Source organism: Rhinolophus sinicus, linkage group LG09, assembly GCF_036562045.2.
Source record: "Rhinolophus sinicus isolate RSC01 linkage group LG09, ASM3656204v1, whole genome shotgun sequence".
NCBI classification, from domain to species: Eukaryota; Metazoa; Chordata; class Mammalia; order Chiroptera; family Rhinolophidae; genus Rhinolophus; species Rhinolophus sinicus.
Genome location: NC_133758.1, coordinates 2,016,841 through 2,036,576, shown reverse-complemented (window position 1 = coordinate 2,036,576; position 19,736 = coordinate 2,016,841). Strand labels below are relative to the sequence as shown.

At 52.3% G+C, this 19,736-nt stretch overlaps 1 protein-coding gene across 7 annotated transcripts in view; it reads right to left on the bottom strand.

The window, feature by feature from the left end:
* Positions 1-19,736, bottom strand: part of ZNF516 (zinc finger protein 516) — a 113,831-nt gene that overhangs the window by 9,436 nt on the left and 84,659 nt on the right. For all 7 annotated transcript variants that reach the window (XM_074339824.1, XM_074339825.1, XM_074339823.1 and 4 more), the window contains exons 3-5: positions 9,347-10,759; positions 3,517-3,621; positions 2,590-2,657 (exon numbers count right to left, since the gene is read on the bottom strand). In XM_074339824.1, the coding sequence (XP_074195925.1) occupies positions 2,590-2,657; positions 3,517-3,621; positions 9,347-10,759 (1,586 nt within the window). The remainder of the gene's footprint in view (positions 1-2,589; positions 2,658-3,516; positions 3,622-9,346; positions 10,760-19,736) is intronic.

Sequence of the window (19,736 nt, the reverse complement as noted above, 5' to 3'; positions counted from 1 at the left end):
CCAGCACAGCCTTCCAGACACCCCAGGGCCTTGTCCTCCACTGTTTTCTTGTCTAAACCACCCACCAGCCTTAAAAACCATAAAAGCAGGAAAAATATTGACCGTTGTCTCCCCAGTACCTTGACTGTCACCCCAATGTTACAGAGCCTGGCACACTGTAGGTGCTCAGTTAACGAGTGTAAAACTGAATTCCCAAACATAGTTTCACTTACATAACTTAGCATCTGGTATGTCTATCTGTCAAAGTCCATCACCTTTAGGTATCACAGTGAATAACTTCTGCACGAATACACAGGACACTGAACTGAGTGATTAAAAAATAAAAACCCGTGAGCCATGCTTCCAAAGCCCACAGGAAAAGAATCTGATTTAAATACTCATTAGGGAGTGTTGGTACAGCACACTCAACGTAGAGAAGAACCTGATTGATGAGTATAAGGAGTCCTGTTCTAGACTTAAGTGACATAAATAGCTACAGAATCGTTCCATGAACCCACAGTGTACCCCAAATCTAACACAGCAGCCGTGATGTTTGTCAGCACGGAGAACTACGGGATAAGAACGGACATCAAGATGTAAGCCCCTGCCTGTTGTTGAGGTGTTGTTCAGTCATCCTGGCAGACACATCTCCGCACAAATACTTCAATTCCAAAGGATGTTAAGGAGAATGGAATTTCCTTAGAGAACGGAAGATCCACTGATCAACCAACAAAAGCCACTTTAAATGTAAAGGAGGACAAAAAATACTATCAGAGGCCATGGTCTCAAATATGGACTTAAACAAACTGGCCACCCTAATGTAAGAGGCATAAGCCCAGCTCAGTCTTCCGGTCATGGCCTGAGCAACCATAGTGGTGACACCGAGGGCTTTGCACGGAGAGTAACAGTTACTCAGCCGCCGTACGTACGCCGGAAACCAAGAGTTTAGCTGGTAATGAGTCCAAAGCCACAAGGCAACAATACAAATACACCTTTGTCTACCACTATCAAGGGTAACACTGTTACGAATCCCCAGCGTAACTACAGGCAACCCAGAAAAAAATGCAAACACAGCCTCAGTGGCTTGCTTTGTTGATGTACTTCTCCCTCTGACAGAAGCATTTTAAAGAGGCTGAGGCAGAATTAATATGCAGCAAATAAACTGATGTGTGTTCCCGGAGAAATCTCACTGAGTTATTCATAGATGTGCCTGGCACTCCTGCCCCTGTCAAACACTCATCAAAAAGCCACGTCTTAGGTGGATTTAATGGGTCGCCTGTGCATGCAGGAACCCTTTGGATTGACTCCAGTTGTAATCTCAATATGTAATTCTCCAATTATGGCATGACCTTGCTGTGACTACATCCCACAAACACATCAGTGGCTCTTGTCACAGGAGGGTTTGATTTCTGTTAAAAAGGAGAGTGCTACCTAATTCCAGCTGAGGTCACACATGTTCGGAAATCTTTTAATTCAGCATTCAGCGAGCTGTTATTTACTTCATGAAATGTCACAGCATCATGAAATAACTGCGTTACATTCTAAAACTACGGGTTTTTGTTAAGAGAGAGAAGTCACTAGAAATGGTAACAAATGGCAGGCATTTGTCGATGATATATGAGGAAGGGCTTTTACCAACAAATGGGAATTCTAAAACTGCAAGAAAAACAAAGAGGAAATCCCTGATCGGGGACTCTCCATCCTAGGGCCAGTTCCATCATTAATTCACGGTAGGCCCTCGGTAAAGCCGCGTCATATCTCTTACCATTCTCTTCTGACGTCTCAATAACCCTCACCATCATCGACAACCATGAACCCACCGACGGTCATGTTGGCTAGCGCAGGGCATGCTACCTCAGTGACCAGCTGACACGGGCATGGATGTCTACCCTGGTGGCACAGAAACCCCTCTTCATTTACAAAGGGAAACATCTGCAGTTACAGAATGTTCTAAGGCAACTGGCGAGAAGGCAAGAACATTGTACCAAAAATGCTTCTGGGAGAAGGAGAGGGTAGGCGTGGCATTCTGCAGGAGGGACAGAAAGGAAGGAGGCTGTAAAGCGCGGCTCTCGGCCCACCTACGATGGTGTGTGCTTCCCTCCTCTAGAACAGTGCACTGAATGCCAGTCCCTCGTATCCAAGAGTCCTGCCATGCAGCGTGGACACTGAATGGTTACGTATGAAGGCCACACGTCCACGGTAATTACTACGCACTGCGTGTGCACACACAGGTGCTTTTATGCATCGTGGCCATGCGCCTGGAAGCGACGTGCCAAGGACCCAGCCGTGAAACACCAAACTTGGTGAACATTTCTTAGGCTGAAGAAATGGGGATGAGGCATAATTTCTTCTCAAGGAAACTGAGATGCAAAAACACCTCGGGTGAAAAGCATGTCTAGTGTGTTAAGGCACCACCAGTCTCTACCAGTTCCCTCGCCCCCAGCAGGACCGAAAGCAGCTGCAAATCCTGGGTCAGGCGACCTGCCGTGTCTCTCGGTCACCTACTGCTGTCCCAAAGGCAGGGCTCTAACACAGCACGTGAAGGTATCTGCAGACGTGGGGGAAGCACCTTCATTCGAACCCAAACCTCCAACCAGCTGGAAGACCTACTTGTTTGGGGGTGTCTGTGGAGGAGGCGTGGACGTCTGCACCTCGGAGACCATTGGACTCAAACACCACTGTGGGAACAAGGGGAGTGTTAGCAATCGATGCACGTGTCCTCCGATGCCCCACTTCACGAGCCGTTACAGATTAAGCACTTGCACGAAAAAGATGCCAGCGCCAGCCTGTGGCTGGTAAATACCAATTTACCGGCACACTTACTGGAAGGCGCTGTGACAGAGCTGCCTGGGGCCACTGCCCTTTTTAATTCCAACTTCCTGCTGAAGAAAGCTGTCACTGACAACAGTAATTATCAGTGTGTGTGTAAAGGGACCGTCCTCCCGCATTCCTTGCCATTTGGCCCCTGTCATTTTGCATCAGACTGGCTCAGGCATGACCCTTCCCACTTCGAGAAGGAGCCCTCCAGCCTCTGTTCTGCCTGGGTCCATGCAGGTCACAGGCTCAGCTCTCAGCCTGATAGGGTCTCAGGCAGCATGTTACAGAGAGGCCAGCGACTATGCATCCATCACTGACCGGTCCGAAGGGTCTGGGTGGACAGCAGGGCCAGTGGGGGAAACCGAGCTGCACGTCTCACTGAATGGCCTGTGATGCCGGTATGTGTGGCTGGCAGCATAGCTCATTAGCATATTCACTTCTGAGCAGTCTACTCTAATTAAAATGGAACATTTGCAAACAGGCTTATCTCAAATTAAACTACGTGGCACTGGATGCAAAGAGAAAACCATTTCAGGGGATGGATGAACAGTCTGGCGTCTAATCACAGAAGGGGGTGCGTCACCCCTCACCTCATAGGGCCTGAGGTCTCAGTATGTCAGGGACTGTGGAGAATGAAACCACCCGCAGAAGATGCCCCCACACCCCATGCCCCTGGGTACCCGGACAGTCAGAGGACCAGGGACCGAGGGCAGGCAGTACCTGAGTGAGCCCGCATGTGGGCCCGGAGGTGGCTGGGCTGGTGGAAGCACTTCCCACACTCCACGCAGACGAAGTCTCCTTGGCGGGCCTGTGTCCGGAGTGTCCCTGGGTGGTGGTGGCCGTCAGGTGCAGGTGGGGGGAGGGAGGAGAGAGGAAAACATCATTAGTCTGTCTGATGTGTCGTGATGGGAGGTACCTTCAGGCCGTAGGTGACAACTGTCAGCCTTCCTCCAGGCTCTACTGACAGCCCAGGCACAGGCAAGGCCGCCAGCGAGCATAAATTACAAGGAATTAAAACCGGCTCCCACAACGGGCCCACCCTGGTAGCTGTCAGGTGTGCGGGGCTCTGAGCAGCTGGATGCTCGCCCAGCCATCGCAGGCTCTGTCAGCGGCACGTCAGGCATATCGGAGCGACACAGGGCCCAGACCAGGGGCGGGGACATGGAACCAGCAGGGCTAGGCCTCTGTCACTCACCAGGATGCTGGGCCAGGAGCCAGGGGGCTGAGCCATCAACACCCCGCCCACCAGGCCCCTAGCTGTGCGGCCCATGCTGTCCCCGGGGAACCCAGAGGGGACGGCTGGGAATGAGGCCCAGCTTCCCACACTGGCCTCACATTCCCTTCTGACCCTAACTGATGCTCAGCCTTTGTTGGCACAGGGCCGCAGCGCACGCCGACTGGTCTGCCTGCCTTCTCTGTGTCTGGGAGTCTCTCTGAAGAACAGGCTGCTTTTGCATGGAACGGTAGCCCCACAGACACTTCCCTGAGCCTGACTTTCACAGGTCGGCTCAATGGTAACTCCGCTCACTGGGAAAACACGAAAACAAAAATACGAACTAGAAAAAGGTAGCGCTGTAGCAACGCGATGCTCACTGGGCTGCCGTCCATGGACCGAAAGTCTGACACTGGAATGCAAAGGGCAGCGAGAGGATGACAAAGGGTCTCAGTCACATTAACTGGAACCGAAGCAAGAGGCTGCTCCCTGTCCTCATTCAGAGGCCTCAACAGGTAAAAACAACATCACACATTCTTACATTACAGATCACGTTCATGGAGATCAAACAAAGAAAGGCATGAACCACAGGGCAGAGCGCGTCAGACTTGTCCCGTGACAAATCATGACCATGAGCCTCAGAGAAACTTACGCAGTTGCCCACAAGGTTCTCGATTTCCCACGGCCTCTTTCAGGTAAAAAAAGACTAGGACACATTTTAACGGCTCCTCGCCCCCCGTCGTGCGTGGGACAGCGCTTACCAATGGTGACAGGGTGCCCCATTCACTGTAAAACATGAAAACCAGGACTCAGCCAGTAGCTTCAGGGACCGGCCTCTGTGCCTCCTCCTTGGAAGTTTTAACGGAGCAAGTTGGTGGAGGAAAAGCGCAGGAGGGCTGCCCCTACCCATCCCTGCATCCTGGGCCCAAGTGGGACTGGAGGCTGCTGCAGGTGCCACACGCCCATTCGGAGCTCTAAGTACACATCTGGTGTGCACGCCTCCACTGCCGGCTCTGTCGAGAGCTAATATGTCTTTTAAGAGCGCCATTCCTTCCTCGTATTTTGGTCTAGGAACATCTGAACTTCAAAGCAATTTGCTCCCCAGTCCTTTTCATTGTCAGCACACGCCAGCGGGACACGTATGGGGCATTGAGAACCCTGTGCTTGTCTGGGCTTTCCGAGCAACAGCCTGACTGCATCTCAACGTAGCGCCTCCCTGTGGCTACGCAGAACACCAGTTAGCGATGGACACACAACATTCAAAAACTAAGTCACTATAATACTTTTCCTAAGTCATGCCTATCCAAGCTAGCAGCAGAAAAAACACAGCACTTTCACTCACCCAGTCTTATTTCCTTGCATTAAGTATGCACCAATGCGTGCACACGTGTGCACACATGCACACACACAGTTTTCCCATGCATTTTCCCATGCCATTTTCTCTTTACTTTTTAAACAAAAGACCCATGCCTTTTATGGTCAATAATATTATGCCAAAGCTACTCCAAAATTCTGAGTTAATTAAAAAGGTTGCAAACTTCATTTGAATTGAAGACTACCTGGTGAGCAAACAGCTCTGACACTCTGACCTAGAAACTCAACGTGTATGTAGAAAGTGGACTCAAAAGTGAGGAAGAGGCCAGGCCAACCTTCCAGAGGCACATCAGACTCTTCTTTGAAAAGATCCTACAAAGAGTCTGAAAAGACTCAAACAAAAGTACAAATCTTTCATCTCCATCGTATGTGTCCTGGGTATAAGTAATTTTTTGAGTCCCAGTAAGAAAGAACTGATATATTATTCTATCTAGCAGTATCCTATCCTATTACCGTTAATTTTTTATTCTAAAATTCATATTATCACATAATATAGGCTGACTACAACTTCTGCAAACACAGATGATTTACTATTTTATTGCTGCTCTACCAACACACCATTTACGTCATATGCAAATGTTTGCAGACTTGGTAGCCACACTGTCACATGGTTACAGAAAATGTAGCGCTTTTCAAAGGGTTAATCAGTGAGCCCCTAAGTGAAGCGACAGAGGTCATTTCCACATGAATCCTTCCTCTTCTGGCAGGGTTTCCAGATTTATTTCCACACATCATTCAGTCAAAATGCATGTGGGGAAGAGGTCCCTGAGAATTGTCTTAACTTCTGAAAAACCTGATGTCTCAGAGGCATCAGCTGACAGCAAAGTCCTCTGTTTGAAAGGAAAACATCCACAGATGACAACACAGAGCCTCACTTCAAGCTCCTGTGATGTTACAGACACAATATGTAGCTCTTCCTTTGGGAGAGTCTCTTCCAGTATTTCTGCTCCCAACTGCAAGGTGGTGCAAGGTGGTGCAAGGTGGTGCTACAGCAACATGCTGGCTCAGTGACCTGCATGAGAAGGGGTAACCTTCACTCTGCAGATGACACCCCACCACGAGAGAGAGCGAACGCGTCAGACGACAAAATAAGATCCAAGAAGTGCTGACAGACTCGTAGGGTAAAGTCCAAGAGATTATTTTGAATAGCAGTGAATTAAGTAAGATTCTAGATTTGTGATGCAAAACTCGAGTGTCCAGGTGCTTGGAAAGAACAGGTGCCCAGCAACCCGTGGGAAACAAACACCTCAGTCACAAGACCGTGCAGACCTGTAGCTGCACACACTTCCTAAAATGCAGTCACAGAACTCTCTCCATGACAAGAAACAAATCCTCTGATCACCTCTCAAACACACAGTCAGACCACATCAAGGCTGCCACACTTCCCTCCGGATACAACACTTTAAAACCGTCATAAACTTTCAAAGGAGAAAGGAACCAGTGATGGCCCTGGAGGCCAGGTAGACACCCATACAGGCAGGAGGGCTTCAGCAGGAGGGCAGCCAGGAAGGGCTCAAGGGACTGTCCTGTGGGAGAACTCGGCTGGTTCTGAATGGCCCCCAAGTTGGCACCAGCAGCCACACGGAAGTCCAGAGGAGGGAACGGCCTCCGGGGAGCGGTCTCCCCCCTCGCTGAGCCTCAGATCAAACAGCATGGCTGCTGCACAGGCTCGCCAATGCGAGCTTTAGCCGAGCTGCCCTCAGTCCCTCCCTAAACACGGAGACTGTGATCCTGAAACTGCACAGTGGTACAGAGCAGCCACAAAGTTTAAAGCATTTCCCCCAAGAAATCCTCATCAGTGAACGGAAATACCACACATGGGGCTAGACCTTACCGTATTTCAGTGTGTGCACTAGAACCGGAAATATCCAAGAGCACAAATGCATTACGGACAACTGAGCACTTTTTCCTTTTAAAAATAAATATTTAACCTCTCCTTTTAAAAAAAAAAGCCCTAATTCATTTTTTAAAAAATTAAAGACAAGGAAAACATCTCAGGCTACTTTGTATTTCAGTCTCCATCACGTGAAATTTTCAAAACCTTAACTTCAAACTGTCTTCTTTTATTGGAGGAGAAACTAAAACACAAAAACGCAGGCCACAGGGAAGACCAAAGAGCCTTTAAAAGAGGGGGTTATGTCCCCTAGGTGTGAACTGGCAGGTTTAGGTCTGCGTAGTCCGTGCACGTTATTAAGAATGTAACCAGCTAAACTCCAGTTTACTGGGTGGGAGTCATTAAAACACGGGTGCAAAATGTCTAATTCACTTGCTGGAAGGGTGGAATCACAGGGAAGGACTGCACAGACAGGTGACAGTCACCAGGATCACAGGTGCCGACTGATACTCACCTGTCCTCTCGTGTCTAAAACGTCCTGGCTTTAGAACTCAAGAAAACCCATTTCTAAAGAACAGGCTGGCATCAGATCCAAAAGGCCAACCACTAGACTCTATTCCATTTCCTAGCAAATAATCTGCAGGATTGGAAAATATGGCTGCAACTGTATAACTGCAATCTGAAAAAGTGAAAACACTGGGCTGCACAGTCGCCGCGTTTCACCAGCTACCGAGGGCCGTCTGCCCAGGTACAGCCTATGCACAGAACAGCTGTGCAGGGAGACGGGACGAGAACATTAAAGGGGACACACCGGTGCTCACTGAGTCACGTGACCACCTCGGCATAAAGCCTCTCACGGCCTCTGGGCGTCCAGGCTCTCGGCTTCTTTCTGGAAAATTCACAGGAAGTGCTGGCCCTGAGCACATGCCACAGGGCTCAGTGCCCCTCGGCAGAGGAGCAGAGGCCAGCCTCAAGCAAGGATGGCACAGTCTTGGAGCCCGGGACACTGGCGTTTTCTCCTAGTCCAAAACCACCCTAGTTTTTCCCTCTAACGCTGACCCAGAGGCATCGCTTGTCACGCCCAGGTGGCCCAGGCACCTGTGGAGCTGGGCAAGTACCCAAGTCACAGGAAAAAACCAGGAACTTAGTAAGAGACCGGCGCTGTGTGTCGGATACCACACACGGTAGACTTCAGGTGCTCTCTGCTGACACGACATCCCCTGAACCATGAACACGTCCCCCAAAGTGCTTCCAGCTTCCTGGACTCTGAGGGACTGGATCTCAAGGTCACTGTGAACGGTGAGCTGCTTGAAGAGGCACAGGTGTGTGCTGTCCAAAGCCGGTTAGGACCACTCACGCAGTGAAGGCAGACTAAGCGCCGTGGGGCTTTCATTTGTATGAAGTTTTAACGGGAAACACTCAGATTTGCAAGTGTGCTGACTTAACAAGTGACAGCGACCTTCAACTTACGGTCAAGGGCATGGTCAATGGAGGTGTGAAAAACTGCTGGCAATGCCTCATTATTACTACTTATCAACACTGCGGTAGTGGCAGAAAAGGAAGATTACGATGTAAAGGATATTTTTTCCAGAATCTTAGCATAAGTCAATTCCCCAAACTTTATATGGTACATTCATAGTCTGCAAGGCTTTGCTTACTAAGGGTGGCATACTGGTATTTTTTAAACTATATTTGTATGTATAAAAAAGAAAAAGTAATCACTTTTTGAACATGCTTGTCTTTTTGAGAGACCAGGGACAATAAGCACATACAGATCCTGTTTAAAATGACCAAGAAAGTGAAGTGCCATCAAGGCTGCTGCTCCCGTCAGATGTCAGTGTGCCAGGGACGGATCTGCATTCGTACAGGAGCGTCACCAGGGGAGCGGCCCTGCGGCCACAAGGCCAGGTGCCCGAGGACAGCAGGTGGCACTTGCCAGCAGCAGAATTAGGGGGAAACCGAGCTGGGGCGGGCAGGGTGACACCGACCGCTCTGGTCTGCTCTGGGACCACAGATGAGGCATGGACCTCCTGAGGACAGGCTCCTGAGGGAGGGGAGCCCAGTGAGGACGGTGGTGCCACAGTGCCCACGGCACCCACGCAGGCGGGCAGGCGGCCCGCATGGCTTACCTCTATGCTCCAGTGCAGGGCCGTTGGCACCCCAGCTCTGGTAGAGAGTAGCAAGGTCCTTGGGAATGTACGTCTTAAAGATACTGAGTACGTCCAGAGGCTTCTCGGGGCCCTCAGGTGTGGGTTCCTGCTTGACGGCCTGCAGCACAGACGAGGACCGCAGGGCAGCGTTCCCTCTGGAGCCCTGGCCCGCCTTGGAGGGGGGCTCTCGGGGAGGTAGAGGGGGGCCCCCGTCGCCTTTCACGTGAGGCTGACCCTGAGGCTGAGGGCTGAATTTGGCTTTCAGTGGTTCCGGGGTACTGTGCTTATTTGGGGGGCCAACGCTGGCCCCCGCCGGCGGCATGATATACTTGTCCCCCAGCCTGCTGGGGACTGGAGGCTGGGAGCCTGCCCGGGTGATGACCGTGGGCGTGGGGGTGGCACTTCTGCTGGACCCGCTGCCACCTGCTGTGGGTACCGGTCTACAGCCGGCCTCCTGCTTGGGCCTCGGTGGGGGCAGCTGGGCCAGGGCTCCCGGCTGCTCGGGGCCCTGGCTGTGTTTGGTCTGCCGAGGCCCCTCAGAGCCAGCTGCCCAGAGCACACAAGGGCCCCCAGGATGGCCCTCCCTGCTCTTAGGTGTGCCAGTGGCCTTGGTCGTCCCACCCAGGGGCAAGGAAGTGCCTTTGAGCCCTGGTGCCCCTCCTGGCACCTGGGTACGCGTGAACCGAGCGATAGGCAGAGGCTGGCACTCTTTGCCCCCGAGGGCAGGTGGGGGGCCCGTGCGTCCGCTCCGGACGAGGAAAACCAAGTTGTTTCTGATGCTTTTATAGCCATTGGGCGGGATCCATGGTGGGGCCACAGAGCTGCAGCTGACCCGATGCCAGATGCGCTCATGCATCCACAAGACCTCGGGGTAGTAGGTCTCATGGCTGCAGTAAGGACACGGGTGGACGGCCAGCGCCGCCTGCAGCGAGGATGCCAGCTCCCGGTGGCCGCGGTCATCCCGGGTCGACCGCTCACTGAGGTCCAGCGGGGTCAGTTCTGGGGCCAGCGCCCTCTCCCCCCCGGCAGAACGTTCCCTGTTGTGCAGGTCACACGGCTTCTCCTTCCGGGACGAGAACTGCAGATCTGCTCTTTCCGGAAACATCTGATCCGAATGCAAGGGGAAGCCTGCCATGTCCCTGGGGCCGGGGCCCTCCTGCCTGGGGTGGAACACTGGCATCTGCAAATCCATAGAAAACCTGGGCTGCTCCGGCCTCTTGCAGCTCTGTCTGCCGCCGTCTCCGAGGAGGGACACACAGGCCGTGGTGTCTGCCCTGGGCCCAGCGCTGTCTTTTCCTGATGGGTTATTTCCAAGGGTGTGACTTTGGTCTCCATTGGAGAGCTCAGTCGGGGCTATGTCTTCGGAAAAGCAGCAGCGGTGTGGCTTTCCCCCTGGAGGATCAAATGTAAAACGTGAAGTTACCATTTCTCATCAGAACAGAACAGGGAACAGAACCCGGCACCGTGGCACGCACGCGGAGAGGCACGTCCGCCTCTGAACTCACAGCGACTCTGAGGGTCTGCTGGCGACAAAGCTCTGTGAAGAGCTGGTCAAACTGAAGGGCAACTGTGGTATTTTGGGTGGGGCTTCTTTTTCCAATGGATGAAAATGACTCGAGAGACTGTAGGGAAAATGAATCGGCTGCGTGTCTAGTTCCCTGCAGCTGCACAATCCCTAGTGAACAGAGGGTGACGGGTTCCCCTAATACCAGGAAAAAGACTTCTTGGCAACAGCATAAGGCTTCCCATGATTTCAGAGAATCTCCTAAATTCAGGCACACCGGGGGTCCCTCTGGAGTGCCACAATCACCCTGACCACTTTAAGGTCAGGAGGCGCAGAGAGGCTGACACGTGGTCCGCGGCCACACAAGGCAGGGCCAGAAACAGCTTACTGCGCCCAAGGGACCCCAGCTGCCTCAGAAACCCCCACCGATCAACTTGGCCTGATCCCCAAAGGGTCCCTATGACTCACTCTCAAAAGGTCCAACATTCAAGTCCAAAACCTAGACACCAAAAGTTTCCCTTGGAGGCATTAGAGGAAAGGGGTGAATCAAGCCATTCATCCCCTCCCTTCCAGGCAGGATGCCCGAGAGAAACAGAGTACCTCTGAAGGGTCCTGCCGGAGTGCCTGTGCGAGAGAGATGGCCTGGGCGCACAGAATGCCTGCCCCGGGAGGGCTCGGGCTGAGGGGGGCCTCGTCTCTTCCCAGATGGATGCCACATGCTGGTAAGACCACTGCCTGCCATAGGCCGTGCCCCTGACCTTCTGAGCCAAGGTTTTAAAGCCTCTGCAAAGTCAGACGAGACTACAGCCAAGTGGGTTCAACAGGACTTAAGAAAAATTCCTGAGTTTGCACTGATGACCTTGAGTTATTTAAACCTAGAAGTCAAAATTCAGAAGGTGTACAAATGTCTCTGGGTCTCTTAAACCTTCCTCATCAATACGCCCTGGAAAGAGGGCTGTCTAGTCACGGCTGTGCCACAGAGGGATGAACGGAACGTGACGTGTTCTCTGGTGAGAAGGCCCAATACTGCTGGCTTTGAAATAAGATTTCTTTGGGAGATTTTAACATTCCCATGGAATGTCGGTATCTATGTACCCAGAATGCTCTTTAAATATTTTCCAAGTCTATTTTTAGCATTAAGACTCAGGAATCCCCGTCTATTCTGACGGGACCCTCAGGAACCTGCCAGTCACACAAGGGAGTGCAGACGGAGGCCCGTTTCCAATTAGCAGCAGGTAGTGAGCCGCTCACAGGCAATTCTAAAGGGTTCTGTCCACGTAGGAAACAGGGCCAGTATGCAGTGGTCAGCAGAATGGTGAGAAGATAAGGCAGGGGAGAAATACACTTTCTGACTCCTGCCGGCTCCCAAAAGCTAACACTGAAGTGCAGTCAGGTCCACTCATCTGTCTTCTGATGGCTGGTCTCCGTCAGAAGGCCCTGCTAGGGAACAGGCGTGTCACCTGCGACTGGAGGGGAATGACTCAGCCTTTGATTAATTCAGTCTGATGCTCGCTATGTGAAATTCACTTTTAAATTTTCATAGAGAGCAGCATCTGGGGCTAGGGGACTGGTGTTTCCTGTACTAAAGGAATGTGGATTTGGGAAAACACATTCCAAAGGCTGTTAGTGGAGCAGGGCCTGTGCAACCTGACACTGTGCGTCTGTGGGGTTTGCAAAGCATCTGCCAAAGCCCCAAAGCACCACGTGCTCCCAAGGACTTTCAGACACCACAGCAGAAGACCCAGTGCCTCTGACCAGACGCAGAGTAAGAAACTGAAAGCAAATGACATCACACCGAGTTATCGAGTCATCATGGGCCAGGGGCAGGGCTGTTATCTGAGGAAACTGAGAAAAGACCGTGCTGTTTTCCAGTGGCCTTCTCACTCGGGGAGGACAGTTAACAAGGGGGCAGGCACATGGATAATTTGAGACCAAATGAGGAAAACAGGAGGGCAGCTGAGGTGCTTCTTCAAACTGGGCAGCCTGAGGTCATGACCCCTGGAGCTTTCTAAGGGCTTCAACTTCAAAAGCAGACTCTAGCTCAACTCAGAGAAGCACCAGCGCCTGCCCTCTGCTCCCCGCACCGCCGCTGAACGGCCCCTGGAATAAACCTACTAATTGAGGGGACCGCACAGCACTGCCACCTACCACTGTGCCGCTTTTGCAGGCCCAGGTCAGGCAGGCCGAGATGACCTCCAACCCCTGCACCCCCACCACCACCCCCAGTGGCCCCAGAGGGTGTAGGACTCCGTTGTCTGGTCTGCTTCTCCGGTGCCACTTCCGAGTCTATGCACAAGGGCACTGCATCTGCAGGGTGGACTTCCCAAAGAACTAAGGTCCACCACCTCCACCATCACAAAACGGGCCTGGCCCCACACTGTCCCCATGACCAGCAGCCCTCAATTCACCAGGCACCCCCAGCCACCAGACGCTACTCTGCCAGTTCTCACAAGTCACCATGCTCAGTGAACACACGGCCCCGTTAGAAGCAACATGCACAAAACACTCTACTGGACTTACATGAGGAAAAAGAGCTAAGAGTTTCAAGCATGGCGTGACATGCTTTAGGTAGATAAATGAACTTGACCATGACCAGGAAGCCAAGAGCGGCATGGAGGTGAGAACACAGGCTCAGACAGCAGCTTGTCAGGGCCGGTACACGTAGCTCAGCTCTGCCATGCGCCACCCCTGGGTGCTGCAGCAGGCGGAGAGCCTGTGGGGCACCAATGTCCCCCAGGAAGCATGCAGGGCATTTGCGTGACCCCACACATGTGCATCGCACGTGCAACACACCAGAGTAAATGCTGCCACACATGTGCACACACGTGTACACATGCACACACATGTGCACAGTCATTTTCCCATGGCCTGCTCTCTCCTCTCCTCAGCCCAGCTGGTCCTGCCCATCACCCACAGACACTTTCCATTCCTCCAGTGCTTTCTAAATAGGACCTTCCCAGATGTGGTTTTAAAACTCCAGCACTGAACAGACCCACATCCCAAGTCTGGGGTTGCCGGGCTCACCTTGCACACACTCACATACACACACACTCACACACACACGCCACGACCTTTGGAACATGAATGCAGTGACCAAGGGCACTTCAGAGAAAAAAAACACTCCCCTTTCGTTTTTTTCTTTAATTATTTTTTATTGTGGTAAAACGAACATAACAAAAAACATACGTTACCCATCGTCAGTGCTCCCTCCACTTGCATGGCTGCTCTGGGCTTCGCTGTGCAGGCTGGATTTCGTCTTTACACCCGTTTGGAAAGGAGTGAATTCTTAGTGCATATTAGGGCCCCTTCTTTTTTCCCCCGCTCACGGAAAACACACACGGAAAGCAGGCCTGTGCACGGTGTGCACCAGAGACCCTCCGGTGCCCAGAAAACAACAGCTGGGGGCCAGCACACCTGGTCCTGTCCAGCTCAACTAGGGGTCTGGCACAGAGCTCGGGCACTGGGCTCTCCTCCTCGGTGGCACACAGGAAGGGAGGTGGCATTTGCAGAGGACCGAGGACCCCATGAGAAACGCGTGTCCTCCCCTCATGCTCTCAGCTTCCGTTTCTGCAAAACGGGCCCTCGGATGGTTAACTCTCTGCCTGCAATGCTGCTTCTCACATCCTCTAAACGAGGCCCCTCTAGTGTCTGGCTTCCCTTCCTAAGTGTGTCCCCATTTCTGCCCCCCTTCATTCTGCTTCATAAAGGTTACTGCGGTATTTACTTGCATGAGTAAAGGACACAATGTATTAATCCCATAAATGTACAAGATTCTCCTGTCACCCAGACTCTCCAGGTTGCTGGGAGCACTATGACGTCCTATCCAGAGATCAGGCTCTGCCAAGGGTTGGTGACACACAGCGCAGAGGGTCTGGTGACACCAGGGCAGCACTGCTGTGGTAACACTGGATTCTGCGTGATTGCTGGAGCTGTGGACCCTTTTGCCACCAAGTTAGTAACGCCACACTTTGAGCTCTTAGAAAGAGAGGGCTCTCCCCGGCTCAGTGGGGACTGAGAAGTGAATGAACAGACAGGAAACTGCAAACACTGCATTCACACTGACATCAGCGATCGAAGTTCAGGAGGATAAATGGGGGTGGGGTGGGGGCACCATCTTAAAGGCTAAGAGAAGGCAAACATTCAAAGCTACTAAAATTATACAGGGAAGAAAGCTTGAGAGTCATCAGGGAGAGGCTTTAAAAAGAAAAGTCAGTGAAGCTGCCTGAATTCTAAGGCGTCGCGGGAGCAGTTTCCTCCTCTGACCCCAACAACGGTGAGAGGGTCACCATGAAGAGGCCCTTTTGGATTTTTCCACTCATGTTCACTGTAATTTCCTTTCTGACAGATAAACTAAGAGAGCCTAACACTTTAATATTTTTCAGTGATAGTCTACAACCAACACTTTCCCCCACATTTGACACTTTACTTATGTAGTTAAGCATCTTAAATGTTTTATTACGCAATTCTGGCAACCACAACTCAGTTGCACAAAACACCCAGATACTCTCCACACCCTCTTTCCACAGGACAGAGGAGGAGGAGACTGGGAGGATGAATGGACCCTGGGAATCAGATTCTCAAGGGACCCACCTCCTGGCTACCTGCTGGAACCCACGGCCCCGCCCCTCCCAGCCTGCTCCCCAGGGAACCCATCTGGCCTGCGGTCTTGCTTCTAGGCCTTGGACCTGGGCGAGAACAGCTAGGGATCCAGAGGAGACACACAAGACCCGCCAGCATCCCTTCACCTCAGCCCAGCAAGCGCAGGTCAAATGCATTTGTAAATAAATCCTTTTTTTCCAGGCCGACCACGGGCTACAGAATATGGAGCGACGTGGCTCGTGTGCACGCCTCACCCAAGGGCAGTGTGGCGCACCTGCGCACTGGCTCTCACACACCTCACCTCACTTGGCACGGCCGAACGTGCATGCCAGAGGGTAAGCGGGGTGAGGGTGGGAGATGAGGGGAAGGGGGATCAAATACATGGTGATGGAAGGAGAACTGACTCTGGGTGGTGAACACACAATGGGATTTATAGATGATGTAATACAGAATTGTACACCTGAAATCTATGTAATTTTACTAACAACTGTCACTCCAATAAATTTAAAAAAATAAATTAAAAAAAAAAAAGAAATCACACCGAACGGCAAAGGAAGTAGTGTGTAGAAATGTTAACACAGATATAACACATTTTTCAACTGAGCAGGTAAAGCCTGTCTTGGCGTTCTGGTTTATAAAATAGGAATAGTTTCAAAATATGTATCCCAGGTTTAGGGGGAAAAAACAAGGGCACCATGAAAGCTTCTCATGGTACAATACGGTTTTCCCTTCATTGACAAACAGCACACTGGTCCGTCAGGGGCCATCCTGACCATCTCGGGGACAAGTGGGGACGTGGCTGGGCTTAGAACACGGAGATGAACTGGGGGCCAGGACCCCAGGGACAAGCGTCCTGTGTGTGCTGCAGGCTGCCCTTCCACAGCCCCATCCCCAGTTTTCACTGTGACCTAGAGGAAGAAACGGGACTGGACGAGCTTAGAAGGCCCAGGACTGACACTCAACTAAAGAGGGAAGTCCAAAATCTTCATCTAAAGATTTCAACAGGGAACAACACTCAAAACTAACAAGATAAGGAAACACAAGAAAGGAACGGTCTGGCTTTAGAGCTGTGCTATGAAAAAGACTCCAGGTTCCTAGGGGACCACAAGCACAGTGGGAGCTGCCCTCTCCAGGGTTTTACACCAAGTGACATCACCCTCAGCCACTGCCAGGGCCCAAGGGCACAGACCGGAGCACAGACAGCTATGGAGCCCAGCCTAGGCTCTGAGACACACATTAGGGAGACACAAGGTGAGTGGCTGCATGTCCAGTGCAGGCCTATGGGCAGACATTTCTGGAAACCAAGTCATACAAAGAGTGACTGCAGGACCTTGGACTGTTCCTCCTAAAACAGGGCTGGTGGTTGGCCTGCTGCAAACCTTGACATTCACTCAGTACAGAGTGAATGAACGAACGAAGGAGTGAACTAGTTCATAGAGGGTAGCATTCTGGGTGCACACGAGAATCTCTAGGTAGAACATGAACCATCACTATTAAGAAATTCCCTAGGTCGGTGCCTAGACCATGAGCCAGACTTTGGGGGAAAGGCCCACGCGTCCATCTTCTTCTAAGAAACCTCTGGGCGACTCTAATGGTGGCCAAGCTCAGGAATGTCGGGGTCACTACAGGATGAGTCATTGCGAGTCACTGAGAATGGGTTTTGGGGAGGCCGACGCGAAGGCAGGGCTGCCGGAGCACCCGCGAGCCTTCTCACTGAGAGGTGCAGGGAAACTGAAGCCAGCCCCAGGGACCAGGGCCCGCCCGTGCACCCGGCTGCCCGGGGTTGCCTGCAGTCCTTCTGCTCCGAGGTTCTCAGAACTGTACGCAGAGCGACCGCCCAGCTGCTAACAGCAGCCAGCCGCAAGTTCCCACGCCGTCATCAGTGCCAGAGGCTCTTTCCTGTAGGAGTCACTGAGCCTTACTGGATACTGCAGGCATGTTGGAGTGATGGAAGGGGGACACTTTTGTTAAAGAAATGCTTTGTCATTGCTTAGTTTATAACTTTAAAAACAGCAACTTATTATTCCACCCTGCAGACCTCTCCTGGCGTGTGCAGGGGGGCTGGCCTCCGGTCTGTCAACCATTAAAGAAGGAAAGAAACCTTTCCTAATGCAACACACCAAGCCCAAAGCCATGACGCCTGCTCTTACTGTGAGTCTTCCCCCGGTTACCAAACACCCTCAGGAGGTCCCTTATCTAAACCTGTGGTCACCGCAAGCAACTCTGTGTCCGGTGTACATAGGACGTTTTGTACGGGTTGACGTCTCGCTGTCAGCAGATTTTTGACCAGTCTCCCCAGTTCCTCACCTGAGACAGCTCAGTTGTGAACACAGGTGATGGATTCTGATATGAACACAAGCAACTCTTATTATTATCAGCTACAAATGTCTATAGTGGAGTCAGAGGAAACGGAGGTTGGTTTTTCGGTGCCGTGGTGGGAACGACACAGGTGTTGGTCCTCACCTTTAATGAGGACTCGAGCTTGCTCACTAACCCAGCCTGAGCCACGCTGAGCCCTCTGCACCCGTGACCTGCCTCCCGCACCCCATCCAGGAGGCAAATGCCAGAATCTCCATTTTGCAGAGAAGGAAACCGAGGCAGAAAGCAGGCTAAAGGCCTGGGGTTGGGAGGTGGTGGGCCCAACCCCACACGTCTGTGATAACCCTGCCTCGCTGTCCACAGCCTCACACACACCTGCTGCGTCCACCGCTCGGAGGCCCAGGGCCCCAAGGAGGGGCCTTGCAGACGGAGGAACATAGCTGGCCTGGGGGGGTGGGGGGGGGAGGCAGGTAGGGTCTTGGAACTGAAGATTCTTCTACTAACACGTGTAACCATGAGAATCACAGGTTCTGGATAATTCCTTAGGGAGTCACTTTCAGGAGGCTGAAGTTAGGGCACTTGTCCCCAACCACAACTCATATCGGAAAATCGCCTGGGAAACCTTTACACCTGTAGGCGCCTAGGTCACCTCCAGACCTATGGGGCTGCATTAAAGAACATACACTGCGGGAGATGGCCGTGGGTGGCCCGATGGTCAGGGGAGGCCGGACATGAAGGTGTCAGCGTGTCCACTCTGGCCTCAGCCCCCCACCCCCGGGGAGCCACACTTGAGCGAGCCTGTAGGCCATGATCCAGCAGACAGACCAGGAAGGCAGGAGGGCACAGGACTGGGCTGCAGCCCTGTGTGGCCGAACAGAAAATGCCAAAGGAGTGACCGTGTAAACAGTGTCCCATAGCTCAGCCCCAGCTCTCGGCTCTCAGATGTACGCACCTGAACCGCCACCAAAAAGAATTCTGTTCCAATGCAGAAAGTCAGCTGAGGACTCAGACATGACAGCCCTCTACAGGGACCCAGCAACAGGAGTGACGTTAACCCTTTGTTCTCTGTCCCCATGAACATGAGGTTGGACAGAAAAGAGGGAGGGCCGTACATGATAAAGAACTCTAGTTTCCAAAGGAGACGAAAACGGTGCGACAAGTGGGCCGTGTCACCACAATGACTGCAGGTTCAGAATCACTCAGCAACAAACAAGGCTCTGCAGTGGGCAAACAGGGTTGTTCACCCAGGAAGTGGCGTGCACAGGTTATAAAGATGCTCCAGGTAACAGAAGTAACGCTCACCTGGGAGGAAGTGAAGCAGAGCTGAAGGAAACCTCAGAGCAGGTGCCGAGGTGGAGGAGGAGACCACTGACCCGCACACGACCATTGCCAACCGCCAGGCTTCCCGTCACACTGAACTATGGGGAGTGAGGGGGGCAAGAACCATGCTGCAGCTGCACAGATCTCAAGCTTTGCCCCTCCCTTGTAACGTCTTCTGCTCTAACTAAACCTGTGAATAAGCATCTGCTCGAACGAGGCAGGGCAGGAAGACTTGACAAATTTTGGAACAATGTCACTGGAAAATCCTGCATGACACGTTAAGATGTAATGGAACAAATGCCAACGTGACACAGGGACGTCCACTCTGCTCACGCGTGTGCACAAACATCACCCTGGCTTCCAGCCCACCACGGGCCTCTGGGTTGACTGTCCCCTGACACACTGCCCCCAGACGTCAGAGCTCCACCATGCAGGAAGGAGCCACCCCTGCCACCGCTGCGAAAGCAGCACGCTGCGCGCACGCACCCCGGCCTCGGCTCCTGCACGTCCCTTCCTTGGTGTGTGTATATGTCATTGTCCGCCTCTCCCCAATGGATTTGAGCTCCAAGAAGGCAAAGCATGTTTCAGTCCCTGCTTAGCGCCAGCACGGGCACATTGGGCATGTGG